General features: G+C 43.7%; 2 protein-coding genes across 2 annotated transcripts in view; one reads left to right on the forward strand and one right to left on the reverse strand.

Moving 5' to 3' along the window:
* Window positions 1-10,830, reverse strand: part of LOC139408860 (CWC27 spliceosome associated cyclophilin) — a 50,668-nt gene extending 39,838 nt beyond the window's left edge. Inside the window, exons 1-10 of the mRNA XM_071153260.1 lie at window positions 10,374-10,830; window positions 10,131-10,227; window positions 9,835-9,947; window positions 9,494-9,637; window positions 9,297-9,395; window positions 9,064-9,167; window positions 8,872-8,941; window positions 8,682-8,761; window positions 8,525-8,561; window positions 8,210-8,385 (exon numbers count right to left, since the gene is read on the reverse strand). Of these exons, the coding sequence (XP_071009361.1) occupies window positions 8,210-8,385; window positions 8,525-8,561; window positions 8,682-8,761; window positions 8,872-8,941; window positions 9,064-9,167; window positions 9,297-9,395; window positions 9,494-9,637; window positions 9,835-9,947; window positions 10,131-10,227; window positions 10,374-10,415 (962 nt within the window). The 5' untranslated portion in view covers window positions 10,416-10,830. The remainder of the gene's footprint in view (window positions 1-8,209; window positions 8,386-8,524; window positions 8,562-8,681; window positions 8,762-8,871; window positions 8,942-9,063; window positions 9,168-9,296; window positions 9,396-9,493; window positions 9,638-9,834; window positions 9,948-10,130; window positions 10,228-10,373) is intronic.
* Window positions 10,831-10,858: 28 nt separating this feature from the next.
* Window positions 10,859-18,516, forward strand: part of LOC139408861 (SREK1-interacting protein 1) — a 7,966-nt gene continuing 308 nt past the window's right edge. The window contains exons 1-5 of the mRNA XM_071153261.1: window positions 10,859-11,186; window positions 12,682-12,729; window positions 12,923-13,081; window positions 17,918-17,990; window positions 18,088-18,516. The exon at window positions 18,088-18,516 is cut by the window's right edge and continues 308 nt beyond it. Of these exons, the coding sequence (XP_071009362.1) occupies window positions 11,174-11,186; window positions 12,682-12,729; window positions 12,923-13,081; window positions 17,918-17,990; window positions 18,088-18,262 (468 nt within the window). The 5' untranslated portion in view covers window positions 10,859-11,173 and the 3' untranslated portion in view covers window positions 18,263-18,516. The remainder of the gene's footprint in view (window positions 11,187-12,681; window positions 12,730-12,922; window positions 13,082-17,917; window positions 17,991-18,087) is intronic.

An 18,516-nucleotide genomic window follows, 5' to 3' on the forward strand; every position in this document is an offset into this window, starting at 1 on the left:
TGCAAATGGAATAGACAACAGGTGGAAATTATAGGCAATTAGCAAGACACCCCCAATAAAGGAGTGGTTCTGCAGGTGGTGACCACAGACCACTTCTCAGTTCCTATGCTTCCTGGCTGATGTTTTGGTCACTTTTGAATGCTTTCACTCTAGTGGTAGCATGAGACGGAGTCTACAACCCACACAAGTGGCTCAGGTAGTGCAGCTCATCCAGGATGGCACATCAATGCGAGCTGTGGCAAGAAGGTTTGCTGTGTCTGTCAAAGTAGTGTCCAGAGCATGGAGGCGCTACCAGGAGACAGGCCAGTACATCAGGAGACGTGGAGGAGGCCGTAGGAGGGCAACACCCCAGCAGCAGGACCGCTACCTCCACCTTTGTGCAAGGAGGAGCAGGAGGAGCACTGCCAGAGCCCTGCAAAATGACCTCCAGCAGGCCACAAATGTGCATGTGTCTGCTCAAACGGTCAGAAACAGACTCCATGAGGGTGGTATGAGGGCCCGACGTGGGCTTACAGCCCAACACCGTGCAGGACGTTTGGCATTTGTCAGAGAACACCAAGACTGGCAAATTCGCCACTGGCGCCCTGTGCTCTTCACAGATGAAAGCAGATTCACACTGAGCACGTGACAGACGTGACAGTCTGGAGACGCCGTGGAGAACGTTCTGCTGCCTGCAACATCCTCCAGCATGACCGGTTTGGCGGTGGGTCAGTCATGGTGTGGGGTGGCATTTCTTTGGGGGGCCGCACAGCCCTCCATGTGCTCGCCAGAGGTAGCCTGACTGCCATTAGGTACCGAGATGAGATCCTCAGACCCCTTGTGAGACCATATGCTGGTGCGGTTGGTCCTGGGTTCCTCCTAATGCAAGACAATGCTAGACCTCATGTGGCTGGAGTGTGTCAGCAGTTCCTGCAAGAGGAAGGCATTGATGCTATGGACTGGCCCGCCCGTTCCCCAGACCTGAATCCAATTGAGCACATCTGGGACATCATGTCTCACTCCATTCACCAACGCCACGTTGCACCACAGACTGTCCAGGAGTTGGCGGATGCTTTAGTCCAGGTCTGGGAGGAGATCCCTCAGGAGACCATCTGCCACCTCATCAGGAGCATGCCCAGGCGTTGTAGGGAGGTCATACAGCCACGTGGAGGCCACACACACTACTGAGCCTCATTTTGACTTGTTTTAAGGACATTACATCAAATTTAGATCAGCCTGTATTGTGGTTTTCCACTTTACTTTTGAGTGTGACTCCAAATCCAGACCTCCATGGGTTGATAAATTTGATTTCCATTGATAATTTTGGTGTGATTTTGTTGTCAGCACATTCAACTATGTAAAGAAAAAAGTATTTAATAAGAATATATAATTCAGGCAGATCTAGGATGTGTTATTTTAGTGTTCCCTTTATTTTTTGGAGCAGTGTATAAAAGCGCATATAGCCGGAGTAAATACGCAAAATCAGATTTCAAGAAGTGACAAGCTGTCACAAACGGCCTCCAAAACAAAACTGCTAATAAATGAGAATGAGCCCAAGCAGAGCGGTACAGTTGAAAATAGCAGAAACACCACAAGGTGAGCACTAGTTTCAACCAGCCCAAGGGGAGGTCTCCATGGGTATTCATTTAGCCAGATGAAAAATAACACAGTAGTGAATACAGTGGCCTTCTGTTAGCAGGACCATCCCAGCCTCTCTCTCACACACACACACCACACACACAGAGCGTGTTAATGAGACCAGGCTTTGACGAGATGCCAGACTGTGCCCTCTCTCTCTCTCTGACTCCCTCCCTCCTTCAGATCTATCAGCCGGGGGTGGGGGGGGAGGGAGTCAAGAGACATCCATCCATCCCCTCCTCCACCTCCTTCATCCCTCCTTCCCAACCAGAGCACAATGCCAGCCATTCAGCAGCACCTCCCCACCTGCCAGCAGGGAAGGAGTGGGACTGTCATCCCACAACACTGTAAGGAGGAGAAGGAGGGGAAAGAGAGAGAGACAGAGAAGAGAGGAGAGAGCGAGAGACGCATGTCTAGGACCAGCCTATCTACATTAAATGTCCTCCCTCTCCTCTTTTCTGAGCAGATTGAAGTAGGAACAGGTCTTCGTCATTCCTCTCTGCTGGGCCAGGCGGCTTTCGGCCTCTCAGGGGCTGCCAGCGATTGTCGCTCATTCAGACAATTCAAATAAGCGAAACCCAGGGTGCTGTGGATGATTTACTTTTCATAAAGAAAGCACACAAAGTGACTGGCTACGGCCCAGTCAGCCGCTCTCTCTCTCTCTCTCTCTCTCTCTCGAACCCCGCCAGCGCTCGAGAGGAACCCTCAGCTCAGACAGACAGAGAAAGGGAGGGATCCCAATCCCTCAGAGCAGCAGTCTAAACCAGGCCTCTGGTATACCAGAGAGATTGGGATGACAGACAGTGGGATGACAACAACATCTAAACCTTTACATTTGAGTCATCCAGCAGACACTCTTGTCCAGCAGACACTCTTGTCCAGCAGACACTCTTGTCCAGCAGACACTCTTGTCCAGGGCGACTTACATTTAGTGCATTCATCTTCAGATAGCTAGGTGGGACAACCACATATCATGATAAAGTACATATGATGTCTTATTTAAAATATATATTCTTTGAAGAGTTAAGGCTTCGGACACGGGCAGGGACTCTGCTGTCCTGGTGTCAGGGGAAAGCCCTTTCCGCCACTGGGGTGCCAGGACAGAGAAAAGCTTTGACTGGCCTGAGCGGGAGCTGACCCCCCTGTAGGGGTTGGACGGCCAAGAGGCAAGAGGTGGCAGAACGGAGTGCTCGGGATGGGGTGTAGGGTTTGAGCATAGACTGAAGGTAGGGAGGAGCAGTTCCCCTTGCTGCTCCGTAGGCAAGCACCACATAGTGGATTCGAGCTTCGGCTTGGTTCAAAGCCAAGCAGGACGGTGAGGAGGAATCTGACCACAGCACCAGCAGCAGCACAGACAAGAATCTGCATGACTGTGCAGAGAAGGAGAGAAGCAATGTGTCTATCCCTCTCCTACCAAGTAGGCTAAATTCCCCACAGGTTCTTCATTCCATCCAGCCCATCAAACACATAAAGAGTCCTAAACACACAGATCTGTTTCCCGAGAGAGAGACAGACAGATGGAGAAAGAGGGAAGAGAGAGACAGAGAGAGAAAGACAGAGAAAGCAAGAGAAAGAGAGCGAGAGAAAGACGAAGACAGAGAGTGCTCCGTGCTGGATAGACATGCAAGGTCGGGCCAGCAGAGATGTGTAGACCTGTCAGTTCCAAAACACACAGGACCCTGCTGCCAGGAACTGGATTGTCTACAGCGGTTCTCCACTAGAGAGTCCAGTGCTTCCTGATTCCCATTACCTTTCTCTGAGAGACCCCCTGGGTTATGACCAATCACAACAAACAGGTGCAGCCAATTAGCCACACGTGTCACTTTTGTGTGTGTGCGTTTGGTGTCCAGGGTAAGGCCACTTGGGCTTAGATAGATGTCTGTTGTCCCAGTTAATTGCGAGTTCCATTGTCTGCTGAAGGACCTAGTCTAGTGAAACAACAACGGTCTGGCCAACCCTCCTTCGGGAGAGGTACTGGGTCGTCTTGGTGACCAGGTCGTCAGTCACCTAGTCAGTCAGGAAAAGGCCTCAATCTGTTAAAGATCAACAGTCATTATAGACTTTTCTTCTCACACACACACAACCTCCTGGACTGGCTCACAGGCCTAGACCTTAAAAGGCCCAAACAAAGATATTTCTCAGTTAAAACATGATTAAGATTGGAAAAAGACTGGTCATGGTTAAACGTTGGGCCTGACAGGAGTTGTTTCTTCCTGATTTGGGGTTGAATTCAGGGCTAAACTCTCAAGAACGACCAGGCAATGAGAAGAGGGGAAAGACAGGGAGAGATAGATAAGAGAGATATACACCCGAGTATACAAAAGATTAAGAGCATCTGCTCACTCCATGACAGACTGAAAAGCTGAATCCAGGTGAAAGCTATGATTCCTTATAGATGTCACTTGTTAAATCCAATTCAAATCAGTACAGATGAAGGGGAGGAGGCTTGTTAAAGGAGGATTTTTAAGCCTTTTTTAAAACATAGACTGTGTATATGTGCCATTCAGAGGGTGTATGGGCAAGACAAAAGATTTAAGTGCCTTTGAGTAGGTGCCAGGCACACCGGTTCGTGTCAAGAACTGCAACAACGCTGCTGGGTTTTTCCCGCCCAACAGTTCCTGTGGAATGCTATCGACACCTTGTAGAGTCCATACCCTGACGAAATCAGGCTATTCTGAGGACAAAATGGAAGGGGGTGCAATTCAATATTAGGAAGGTGTTCCTAATTTTTGGTAGACTCTGTGTAAATGGAGAGAGAGAGAAAGGCAGAGAGAATGCACGCCTGAGAGAAAGAGAAGAGAAAGCGCAAGAGAGCCAGGGTCTTGTTGGCAGAGCCAGTCAACTAAGGCTGTGTCCCAGAGCCATATGGAAGCGTTTTGCTTCCCCAGTCATGCCCCGTCGGGTTTAACAAAAGTGGCGGCTAGTCGGCTACCACATGCACTGCTTTTGGGACTCACTTCAATATATATATATATATATTTTTTTTTTTTTAAATAAACTCCCGCAAAGAGGCCCCAGGCACTTCATATAGAGACCGGATTTAATCAATAGGAATGGTGACGAGGTGTTGAGCTCAGATCCCTCTCTGGTGAATGCTGTGGAGGTGAGAGGGATTGATATATAGCTATATATAGCTGTATCATGGGGTCGATATACAATAACGGATAATGATGTGGTAAGTATATACCGGTGTTGTAAAAACTGTCCACACCCAACCAAACAGTCCGAGTATTTCTAGAGAATGATTTCCAGGTTTATTACCCTCTCCTTTAATGGACGGGACCAAATTACAGTTCCCTCTTCAATTCCCATCCTGTCATAGTAAATACACATTATGATTTGAGATCTCTCGTGAAAACACCTCAGACTGATTACGTCACTTGATGCGGAGGAAAATGGAATGTTGTCTGGTCGCTTGGCACCTGCGGGAAACAATTGCCTGGCAATATGGTAAAGAAGTTTTGTGTAGATCTGAAAAATATTTTTCCGCGAGATTCCTAATTTTCGCGGTCGTCTCAGACTTGACTTTTAACGTCTCCACCTGAGACCTGCTGGATAGCACCCACGACCATCCTTCAGTTTTATCCCCTGCAGTTGAGCATAAAGGAATTACTCAGCGGGCCAAACAATAAAAATACACTCTTGTGGTCTGAAACAATATCGCAGAGAGAAAGGGGGAAAGAAAGAGAGAGAGAGACAGAGAGGAGAGATTCTTCAACAATGCCCCCTTTGTCCCGGCCCAACACTGTGCTCTACCTACCAGCCTTCTCTTTGACTCTGTGCCAACACAAACCACGGTGCTGGGGTACAGGCCTACAGCCAAACAATCTACGCTTGTGTTTAATATACTACAGTCGGTCTGCATCGGCCTACCTGTCAGTCACATGCACGAGCGCACACACAGCTGACTGGCTGGGCCGGTGCCGAGTCCTTATCCCATTGGGTAATTGAGAGGTAACACAACACACTGCTAGATAACAGTTTATGATAAGGCTGGTGCTGTGTGGTAATCAGCGGTGGCATTGAGACAAACATGTCACATGCTTTTAAAAACACTATGTTCCCTCCACCGGTAACTGATTTTGGACGACAACCTTGAGGTTACAAAAACTGTCACAGCCGCTTTCTCTGCCCGGCTCGATCTGTCTGTCTGACTCTCTTTCAGTCCTGTTTGCTTGCTCGCTCTCACACAGTGTTGGCAGACTGATGTTTGCCTCTACTACAGCGGAGTAAGGCATGTGGTGCGGGTGACAGCATTTCTCTTCCACCTAGCGGGTCCTGGCTGCAGTGGACAGGCTGAGTTCATTGATGTGGGGCCAGTGGCCCGAGGTGAGTGTGTGTTAGCAGCGAGGGGGTTCTGCTTGGCTGAGAGGGTGTCACTAGTCCTCATCAACACCCTAGCATGGTGATTCCTCATGAGACTAGAACAACAACAAAGAAAGACCATGATTTGGGGGATTTTCACAAAATGTAATTCGTAGAATGGTCCTTTAGAGGAAGGAATGTTGACATATTTGGCATGTGTATCTTAAAGCCTAATTGAGAAAGAATGAATTTAAGTTTTGTGACCACATTTGGAACATTTGTGACATGTTGGCCTTACCCAGGCCTCCTTTAAACATTCCATGATGTTTCATCTGTAGGTGCTACAAAGCAAACATTGGCGTCATATGAAGCTTTACCATAATAGGAGTAGCATTTAGACTTCAATAACAATTTTCCTACATGCATTTATGAATGTTGGAAAAACAAACATGAATCGAAAACACCAAATCTTAGATTTGGCAAAAAACAAAATGATATACATTGTTGAACATAATATACTCTACGGGCAGATCAACATTCCACAGTGGGATCTCTTCTACTTTTAGAGTTACGATCCAATATGTTAAGCATTAACAACAGCGTGAATGTCAAAATGATCATCCTCTACTGGTGATACTGGATGTGCTATGATTCAAGTAAGAAGGAGGGCTGTGATTGGTTACATTGTCTACTATGCCAATTTCTCTGTATAAAAATGGGCCACATCTTTAAAACTAGCAGAGATCCTCACTGGAACATCGATATGCCAATAGAGTCTTTTATGTTCAACAATGTGTAGCTTTTTTTTCTCTAAATCTAATGGCATACGTCTAAATTGCTCATGTTAAATATTCATGTGAATATCTCTCAATGTTAATTAATGGAAGAAAATTGTTATTGAAATGAAAATACTACGCATATTACAGAGCAAGAGGTAAAGCTTCATATGACACCAATGTTTGCTTTGTAGCACCTGCAGACGAAAACATTATGGAATCTTAAGAGATGCATTTTGCAGAAAATCACTATGCCATTTCCTGGTTGCAAAAATTCTAACAGTTTGCTTAATTTTAGTTGTGACAAAACAAGCAAGTATAATGTAGATAATCATTCACTGTACCATCTAAAAAGCTGTGAAATATAATTTCCATAACCAAATATATTGTACTTTCAGCTGGTGTTCAAAACCAAAAGACGCAAAAACTTAAGAACAGGAAGCATAGAAATAGCACACATAGAACAGATTCGCCGCTTCTTAGACTTGCTTTCAATGAGAATGGCAGACCTATAACACACATTTCTATGTTACATATTGCAGCTTTAAAAGGCGGCCTAGGTCAGGCCAAATGTACCAACTTTAATACATTTTTCCACAATTATGCTATAAAGATACAAATGTCAAATATATGTCAACAATCCTTCCTCCAAAAGACTCTTCTATGGATTACATTTCTTGAAAATCTTTAAGAATCATGATATTTTTTGTTATATTGTCATGAGGAATCACCCAGCATAAGTACCTCCGACCCTCTGATTCATTCATTCATGGTCACCAAAAGTAATTGCCATTAAAATGTATTTTTACAACAATCAGTGTTTAATCAGAGATGGCGTTTGCCATTGTAATTATCTTGTCAAGACTGTACTTAGTTACAGTAGTGAGCGAGGAGTAAGAAGTCATTGTTGAGTTATCAGTGTTGGTATGTAGCCTATGATATAGCCAGTCCATAGGATTAATGATGGCCATTACATCAAAGCAGCTGAATCACACTGCTCTATCTCTACGACGAGGTCCTTTGGTATGTTCAGTCATACTGCATCATCTCAGTTATCACAAGATACCTTCGAAAACCTATCGGAACAGATTGAACAAAAAGCTCTGTCTCTTTTATCACGGATTTCCTTGTGAACTGAACCAACATGTCACCTAGCTGGACATTGAGTTGGGGCTTTTAAAGCAGTAGTATATCCAGTGCATAGACAGACTGAGCTCCCTTGTCCATGCAGTGCTACAACGCCTCCCCATGGCCAGTCTAAAGAATTACAACTACTGTATCACTGATTCGACACCACTTTCTCTTGTACGCTACCGCCACCTGCTGGGCACCAAGTCAGGTTTCTAATCAAAGATGTTGTGGTAAAGACAAAAAGGGGCCTAAACTCAGAACACTGATGAACGATTAACGTAAACGATAACACCGCTATTAGATTAAACAACAATCCCCAATTAAAAAGGTGCATAAATGGCCGCCTGGAATGGATGGCATGTCATTTTAGTGTAATCTACCTGCGGTTGGCCCTCTTTCCTCTGTCCTCCTCGCTGGGATCGGTACTCTTCTTCTCATCCTCCTTCATCTTTTTCAGCTTCTTAGAGATCCTCTCCCTCATTTCCTGCCTCTCGTCAGAGTCATACTCCTCTTCGTCACCATTCGCATCCCCCTCCGCAGCCTCATCATCCTCACCCTGAAAACGAGAGAGAGGAGAGAAGGCGTGAAGAACGCTCAAGAGAAAAGGTGTTCCCCAACAAGTGGAACGGAGTGCATTATACACGTGGTGCATGGTGTGTTGATTGAACAGACCCCATGAAGGTATAAGAGCATACCTCTGCTGCTTCTCCAGCCCCTCCTCTGGCTTTTTTCCTTCAAACACAAGACAAATAGATTCAGAAAAACATGAATAATATATTCATTCATTCACTCTCCAAACAAGATAAGCTGAGGCAGCAGAGCATGGTGTCTCTACGGTATCTTAGTGTTTACTTGTTGACCGCTGGGACAGAGCTCAGCAGAGGATCATCCTTCAGCAGGTCATGACTGCTTTTGCTTTTCCCCTTCAGTGTCTGGATGAAAAGAAACAATGTGTGTAATGTATCTGATTGACACGGATGGCACAAAGATGGCGAGTTTGATTTGAGGCGCAGAATAACAAGACCGCTCATGTTCTAATTACCTGGCTGACTTGAGTTACCATTTCCTCTTCCTCCTCAGCTTCCTCTCCAAATGACAACAGACTGAAGTTCCTGACAAAATAAATAGGTCCAGAGTCCGACTGTTCATAACTGCAGTACCACGCTTCCGAGTCAGCAACAGATTGAGAGTGAGGAGCAGAGAAAGTGTGTATAATAGTCAATTAAACACTTACTTTGTTGCTTTGGACTGAGATTTCTTTCCCTCTTTTTTGTCTTCATCCTTTTTGGATTTTTTTCTTTCACGTGGAATGATGTCATCAAAGGGAGAATGTAACACCTGCAGAGAGACATTTGAAAAAACGTAAAGTAACAAGAGTCTGACAGAATTGGTACACGTAAAACAAATGAATGGTCAAAGTGATAAAATATTAGGGTGTGTTGTAAACCTATAACAAGACATACATACCTCAGTGGTTCGTATCTTGTGTGGATTTAAAGGTCTTTCCTCCTGATCACATTCCACTTCGGATAACCTGAGCATGTTGTACACTGTATCACCCGTCACCTGCATTGGGGAAAGGAAGATGAACTTACAGGACAAATGCTGCATACTAAAAGCTTTCCAAACATAAAAGATGCATTGATCTTCTTTTGGCATTTTACCTTTCCAAAGATGGTGTGTTTGTTGTTGAGCTCATCTGCCCGACCCAGGGTGAAGAAGAACTGGCTGCCGTTGTCATGGGGCCCTGCGTTGGCCATGGCAACCAGACCACGTCTGTTGAAACGCAGTCTGGAGTGGAACTCATCCTGGGAACGGGGGACAGAGCCAACAGCAAAACCAGAATCAGCCCCACTGTCACATTGTTAGTGGAAGTCTGAAACCATAGTAATGGGTGAGTTGACAAAGGTTCCATGTAGAAAAGTTGAGTTTATGTCTAGCCTATAATTATTTGGGGGTGACCATGATGCGAGTTAATAAGGTGATGGAGACAGTGAAAGTTAACCTTGAATGGGCGTCCATAGATGGACTCTCCCCCCGTCCCGGATCCTGTGGGATCTCCTCCTTGGACAATGAACTCTGGCACCACTCTATGGAATGGTGTTCCATCATAGTAGCCTGTGGAAGAGAACAGTACACATTTACAATAAGCTGGTGTGCAATGTGAAATGGTGAGTATACTAATGAGGACAGAATTCCGGGTTAACCAAGATTGAGTATACATTATAAGTACATCAGTACTGTTGAGTGACCTTGCATTTTAACCTGCTAGTAGATATAAATCAGGCACCCAGTCCGTACCTTCCATGCATAACTGGACAAAGTTTCTGGCGGCCTTGGGTGCCTCTTTGGACCACAGCTCAATATCGATGTCACCAGCTGAGGTCTTGATCAGAACCTGAGAAGGTAGAAGCATAGCACTTTATACCAAGGCCACACGTCTGCTTGGCAGAACGTTAGCTAGCCAGCTTACTGTACTTCGTGCAGACTGTGATCTTCAGAGGAACTAATTACAGGAGCCCTGGCAAACAAGCTGGCGCTCACCTTTCCGTTTGTTGGAGGCTCTTGAATGTAAATGTTGCTCATTTTGTTGTTGACGTTAACGGACAACTCGAAACCGAAAATCTGTTATCTATCTTTTCAGCAGTATGAAAATATATATTTTTCCGAAAATGCAGCACTAAGTATTTGGCAAAGACTGCAAATTAGAGATTAATGTCTAAACGTGTCTCCAGCACAGCTCACTGAACCGCCATGTTGTTAAACCATGAATGCGTTGTTTACCTCGAGGCAATGGGGAGTGAGCGGCATTTACCAAGTCGATGCGTGGAAGCAGCTTCCCTAATATTTGTTTGAAGGGTGATATGTCAAATATCAATGAACTTATTAAATATGTGTATGGAAATATATCGTAAATAAACATCTGTTAAAACATTGATGATTATCATTTTCATATACACCCCTAAAATGTGTGGTTTGGTCCGTGTGTTACAATGCGATCAACCCCCTCCCCGCCCCCCTAAAACGTTATACAGAACAGTAGCTAGCTAGCTAAAGGGAGGCTGACGAATTTATCTCGAGAAAACTCAAATGATTAAAGTTTTCTGAAAAAATAAGAGTCAGAAATATTAGTATGTGCGAATTATTTCTCAATTAGTCAGTCAAATCAGCTCCAAATGTGTTTAAACATATATTTTTTTAAATAATGTTTTAACCAAAGATGGTAGTAACCACTAACCATTTTATGTTTCCTATCGGACATGTTTTATAGAGGACCCACAGGGAAGTGGTTCGAAATTTATCAACACAACAAGGTTGTTGTTTTTTTGCAATAAAGTGTGATAATGGCTGCACCAGGTATGTTTGCTCTAACATAAGACTCCTCGGTATTAATATTTTAATGGAAATTGGAATTAGCTAGCTGTAACTATCTTTTAGTTGTCTTTTGGCAGAACTTTTGGACTGCTAGTTAGCTAGCCTAGCAACTATGATCCGATTGGCTAGTATGATTGTGTTCAATGTTTTAAATAGCTAGCTAGTGTTATTTTGATAATAATCTGTGTATGGCATTTTAGTCTCCATTCGTCTGATAACAGCTGTGTTATGTTATCTCAATGTGAATCATATACACTGAACACAAATATAAACGCAACATGTAAAGTGTTGGTCCTGTGTTTCATGAGCTGATATAAAATATCCCAGAAATGTTTTGTACGTACAAAAAGCTTATTTCTCTCAAATTGTGTACACAAATCTGCTTACGTCCCTGCTAGTGAGCATTTCTCCTTTGCCAAGGTCAACCATCAATCTGACAGGTGTGGTATAATAAATAAGCAGATTGAACAGTATGATCATTACACAGGTGCACCTTTGGGGACAATAAAAGGGCACTCTAAAATGTGCAGTTTTGTCACACAACGCCTCAAGTTTAGAGGGAGCTCGCAGTTGGCATGCTGACTGCAGGAATGCCCACTAAAGCTGTTGCTGGAGAATTGTTCATTTCTCTACCATAAGACACCGTTTTAGAGAACTTTGTAGTCTGTCCAACCAGCCTCACAACCACAGACCCTGTGAATGGCATTGTGTGGGCGAGCGGTTTGCTAATATAGTTGTGAACAGAGTGCTCCATGGTGGCGGTGAGGTTATGGAAAAACAACACAATTTGCGTTTTATCGATGGCAATTTGAATGCACAGAGATACTTTGATGAGATCCTGAGGCCCATTGTCGTGTCATTCATCCGCCGCCATCACTTCATGTTTCAGCATGATAATGCATGGCCCGTTTCAGCATGATGATGCACGGATATGTACACAATTCCTGGAAGCTGAAAATGTCCCAGTTCTACCATGGCCTGCATACTCAGACATGTCACCCATTGAGCATGTTTGGGATGCTCTGGATTGACGTGTACGACAGAGCGTTTCAGTTCCCGCCAATATCCAGAAATGTCGCACAGCCATGAAGAGTGGGACATCATTCCACAGGACACAATCAACACTATGCGAAGGTGATGTGTTGCGCTGCATGAGTACACTGGTGGTCAGACCAGATACTGACTGGTTTTCTGATCCACACACCTAACCTTTTTTTGTTTTTGTTTAAGGTATCTATGACCAACAGTCATGTGAAATCCTAAGATTAGTGCCTAATAATTGTTTTTGTCAATTGACTGATTTCCTTATATGAACTGTAACTCAGTAAAGTCTTATACATTTTTTTGCATAATGCGTTTGTATTTATGTTCAGTATAAGAAGGAATCAGAATATACCGGCCTACGTTTTTGCGAGACTTCAACAAAGCCAAAAATTGTCCCATTTCACAATGATTACATTTGTCAATTAATTTGCAGGTCCCAATAAGGACAACATCAGAGCTGGGTGCAAGAAATGTGGTTACCGTAAGTCATCTTTATTGCTTATATTATGTCTCTAGTCTAACTCTACATATTCAAGCCTTGTGAATACAATTCCAGAATGTTTCTTGTTGTCCCCTGACCCCTGTGCCATAATCATTCTGTGCTAGATACACTTTCATTCTAAAGTACTTCCCTTCTTCACTCACTTTTGTACTTACTCTGGTCATTTTATCAGCGGGCCACCTGACGTTCGAGTGCCGTAACTTTGTGCGTGTGGACCCCCGGAAAGACATTGTCCTAGATGTAAGCAGTACAAGCAGCGAAGAGAGTACAGAGGACGAGCAGGAGGATCTGCCTCATGACAAGCTGGGTCGGGAAGGAAAAGACTCAAAAGGTCTAAACCTCTTTTACATTTTGGAATCTCTGCTCAGCATGTTGTTAGAATGATCTGAATTCCAACTGGTTACTGGTACAGACATGAATGCCATTCTGGACATATGGAACAAATCTAATGAGACCAACTACAATCCATAAGCAACCAAGGCTCTTCATCATGTACTCTCTGATTACTACCTCATTGATGCCTGGCGAGCTCATAACCCTAAAGCAAAAGAGTACACTTTCTATTCAAACAGGCACAAAACATTCTCCCAAATCGATTTAGTACTATGACGTGCCTACGCTTTTATTTTCTTTATTCAAGAAAATAGAAATTCGACATATGAGCATATCTGATCGTCATGCTTACTACTGCCAGATACACATTCCAGATTCTCCTACAAGAGCCACAAGATGGCGCTTTAATATTTCCTAACTACAAAATCCAAATTTTCTGTGACCAATTTGAAACTGAATTGAATGAATTTGTAATTATTAACAAAAATTCAGTCGAGGATCCTCACATTTTATGGGACGCCATCAAAGGCGTTATTAAAAACAATACAACTACATTTGTATCTGAATTCGCCATCCATCGAGTTAGACTCATAGTTAGAACCATTTCATCCATGGTAATTGACCCAGTCATCTACTGGCTAACAATGATCAATTACTGAATATTGCAACGATTGAATCTGAATCAGGTGAATTACTATACCCGAAGCCAAATTAATCAACTAAAGAATCTCCCGTTGTTATAAAGAATTGTACACCTCTGATTTGTAAATCCACACCAAGCCCGATTGATTCCCATTTAAAGGATCTAAGAACTCCTCTTCTCTCAGTTGAGGAAGCCAGGCTTGCTGGGAGCCCACATCTCTTTCCATGAACTTAAAAGGGCATTAGATAACATCAATAAAGGCACATCACCTGGTTGGGCTGGTATTCCTGGTACTCTATTAAAAATGTTGGAACCAATTAGGTCCACTGTTGCTTGAAATGATTAACACAGTCGTTTACAAATATTAATTTGGAAGGGATGTTAGAACAGCACTAATTTCCCTTTTTATATATATATATATATATATATAAGGTAAGGACGCCATTTTAATTTGCTAAACATAGATATTAAACTTTTTTCAAAAATTCTGTCGTCTTGTCTTGCTACTTACCCAAATATTATCCGAAGATAACATCTGTTGTGTATTACATATCTCATATGCTTCATCATAAACCAAAGCTCCTTGGGCTGTTCTATCTCTAAGATTTTGATAGACTAGAATGGTCATATCTTTGTGACTTGGCTCAAATTTCATTAATATGACTAAAATACTAAATGACAATCCCGCAGCCATAGTAATAACAAGCAATACGTGCTTTGTTCTATTCAGTATAACTGGAAGTTGCAGGCAACGTGATCCCATCTCACCTCTGCTATTTTTGTCTATGGAGCCCCTGGCCCAGGCAATTTGACAATCTAAAGAAATTACACCACTATCTCTAAATTCTACGGATCACGTCATCTCATTATGAGCCGACTTTATCTTGACAGTGTATTTCAAATCCCTCCCAAACACTTTGAAGAACATAAAGAAATTCAGCTACATCTAAAGTAAAATACATCTAACCAAATCTGCCCTACTGCCTCTCAAGACCCCGATGGAGGACGCCATCTCTACTTATGGCATCACTATCGTTTCCCTTTTTAAATATTTGGTTTTTAGATACATTTCCTTCCTTAGATTAAACCATTGCCAGAAACTTTAACAGAAAGTTCAAATCAATTCATTCCGACCATTCCGGTTTCTTTAACCCGCAGAATATCTCAAATCAAATTTGTATTTGTCACATGCGCCGAATACAACAGGTGTAGTAGACCTTACAGTGAAATGCTTACTTACTACAAGCCCATATCCAACAATGCAGTTCAAAAGTATTTACGAAATAAACTAAAGTAAAACATTTAATGAAAAGTAACACAAAATAACAATAACGATGCTATATACAGGGGGTCAATGTGCAGGGGTACAGGTTAGTCGAGTTAATTTGTATATGTAGGTAAGGGTAAAGTGACTATGCATGATAATAAACAGTGAGTAGCAGCAGTGTACAAAGCAACGGCGGGGAGGGGTGTCAATGTAAATAGTCCGGGTGGCCATTTGATTAATGGTTCATCAGTTTTATGGCTTGGGGGTAGAAGCTGTTAAGGAACCTTTTGGACCTAGACTTGGCGCGCCGGTACCGCTTGCCGTGTGGTAGCAGAGAGAACAGTCTATGACTTGGGTGGCTGGAGTCTGACAATTTTTGGGGCCTTCCTCTGACACCGCCTAGTATATAGGTCCTGGATGGCAGGAAGCTTGGCCCCAGTGATGTACTGGGCCGTACGCACTACCCTCTGTTGCGCTTTACGGTTGGATGCCGAGCAGTTGCCATATCGGACAGTGATGCAACCGTTCAGGATGCTCTCGATGGTACAGCTGTAGAACATTTTGAGGATCTGGGGACCCATGCCAAATCTTTTCAGTCTCCTGAGGGGGAAAAGGTGTTGTCGTGCCCTCTTCGTGACTATCTTGGTGTATTTGGACCATGATAGTTTGTAGGTGACGTGGACAGCAAGGAATTTAGCTCTCGACCCGCTCCACTACAGCCCCGTCGATGTGAATAGGGGCGTGTTCGGCCCTCCTTTCCTGTAGTCCACGATCAGCTCCTTTTGTCTTGCTCACGTTGAGGGAGAGGTTGTTGGCCTGGCACCACACTGCCAGGTCTCTGACCTCCTCCCTATAGGCTGTCTCATAGTTGTTGTGATCAAGCCTACTACTGTTGTGTCGTCAGCAAACTTAGTGATGGTGTTTTATTCGTGCTTGGCCACGCAGTCGTGGGTGAACAGAGAGTACAGAAGGGGACTAAGCACGCACCCCTGAGGGACCCCCGTGTTGAGGATCAGTGTTGTAGATGTGTTGTTGCCTACTCTTATTGTCAAAATTAATATATAACTCCAGAATTTCTGGAGTTCAGTGCTTCCCTTGTCTCCCACTACTGGCTATTGTGAAAAAATCCATAGTGCGGTTTCGAAATGTAAATGGCAAGGTAAGTGATCCCGGATAAAATGATCAATCTTACAAAGAGGGAAAGAAGTTGGAAAGAAATATCCGTACCAAACTTTAAATTGTATTTCCAGGCACTAGCATTTCATCCCATCGTAAATTGGTTTAGATGTGATTCTTCCGGCCCCTGGCTGAGTATGGAGAAAAATACAGTGTTTCATATTGCCCTGGAAGAGGTGCTCTTCACTGATATACTATATATACAAAGTATGTGGGCACCCCTTCAAATGAGTGGATTCTGTATTTCAGCCACACCTGTTGCTGACAGGTCTATACTTTCAAGCACACCGCCATGCAATCTCCATAGACAAACATTGGCAGTAGAATGGCTCAGTGACTTTCAATGTGGCACTGTCCATAGAGCTGCCCTGGTCAACTGTAAGTGCTATCATTGTGAAGTGGAAACGTCTAGGAGCAACAGCGGCTCAGCTGCGGAGTGGTAGGCCACACAAGCTCACAGAACGGGACTGCCGAGTGCTGAAGCGCGTACTCATAAAAATCGTCTGTCCTTGGTTGCAACACTCACTACCGAGTTCCAAAATATTTGTTTGTTGGGAGCTTCATGAAATGGGTTTCCATGGCCGAGCATTTGCGCACAAAAGCCTAAGATCTCCATGTGCACTGCCAAGCGTCGGCTGGAGTGGTGTAAAGATCACCACCATTGGACTCTGGAGTGATGAATCACGCTTCACCATCTGGCAGTCCGACGGACAAATCTAGGTTTGGTGGATGCCAGGAGAACGCTACCTGCCTGAATGCATAGTGCCAACTGTAAAGTTTGAAATGTTGACTCAAATGCTGCCCACAGTTGTCATGTTGGCCGGATGTCCTTTGGGTGGCGGACCATTCTTGATACTAACGAGAAACTGTTGAGGATGAAAAACCCAGCAGTGTGTCAGCTCTTGAGACAAACCGGTGCGCCTGGGACCTACTACCGCACTTAAATCCTTTGTCTTGTCCATTCACCCTCTGTATGGCACACATACACAATCTATGTCTCAATTGTCTCAAGGTTTAAAAATCAGTCTTGAACCTGTCTCCTTCCTTCCATCTAAAGTGATTTGACGTGGATTTAACAATTGACATCAATAAGGGATCCTAGCTTTCACCTGGATTCACCTGGTCAGTCTGTCATAGAAAGAGCAGGTGTTCTTAATGTTTTGTCTACTCAGTGTATATGTACCTATTTCCATCTTTCTTTGCTTTTAGGCACATGGAGAAGGGGTGGTATGGTAAGGATTTTTCTGTGGAGGTGGGAAGGGGTGGAAAACATGGTTTCTGGGTGGGGGGGCGGGCGGGAGGTGGTTGGTTGGTTGGAGGGAGACATGTTGATTGGGGGAAGGGGTTAGAGGCAATATTTTTTCCCCCCTTTTTTTCTCTTTACTTACTACATTTGTTACTTTTTTGGCTCTGTGATGCGAGCTAACCATTTAAATTAGATGAGTTTGTATATTGTGCATTAGCCCCCCCCCCCCCCCGCCCCTAGAAAATAAAAAAATGTATAAAGGTTTGGTCACAAAGAAAAAGGTCAATACAGTACAACCGACAATAGTTATTTTATAACAGACTACTTAGCACTGCTCTGGTCACTGTTATAACAGGCTTTGCTGTGTTACTATGTTATAACACAGTTACATGACCCTGCTTAGTTGTCTATCAATCCTTGGCTTCCATCAACTGTGTTGCTCTCACTTTTATTCAAGTGTTTTTGTCTGAATGGCTTTGTGCATTTGTCCTGATTGCTGTAGGTCCCCAGGAGGACACCAGGAAAGTTAAACACAAGAGGAGGAAGAGTAAAGACAGAAAGTCTGAAAGAAAGAGGTACGTCACATTTGTTTCTCTCCGGTATGTATGAGAAATAATTATGCATGGTGGTAGTGTTATGTTTAATCACTGTGGATGGCACAATCTCCCGTAGGTCTTATTCATCGAGTGACGAAGAGGAGAGCAAGAAGAGAAAGAAACACAAAAGCCACAAGAAAAAAGGCAAAAAGGAAAAGAAAGAAAAGAAGGAACGTCACAAGAAGAAGCAGAAGAGGAAAGGTGAACCTTCCTCGTCTGACAGCTCCAGCGGGTCCTCTGACACTGATTGAGAAGATGGAACGTTCAGGGACAGATTTACTGAAGTGTTTGCTACTCGTCATTTTTACGGAGGAATCGATCGAGCTAAAGACGTGATTGTATTTAGATCCACTTTACCTTTAAGATATTATTCCTTTTTCTTCAACTTTGATTTTATTTTCTTTGATGTTTTATGTCCTGTGGAAAGTAATAGGTGCAGACACTGAGTATATCTGGCCCTTGTGTGTCACAGAATCAAGGACCATCTGTAGCCTCTGCTACAAAT

Source organism: Oncorhynchus clarkii, chromosome 5 (assembly GCF_045791955.1).
Source record: "Oncorhynchus clarkii lewisi isolate Uvic-CL-2024 chromosome 5, UVic_Ocla_1.0, whole genome shotgun sequence".
In the NCBI taxonomy this organism is placed as follows: Eukaryota; Metazoa; Chordata; class Actinopteri; order Salmoniformes; family Salmonidae; genus Oncorhynchus; species Oncorhynchus clarkii.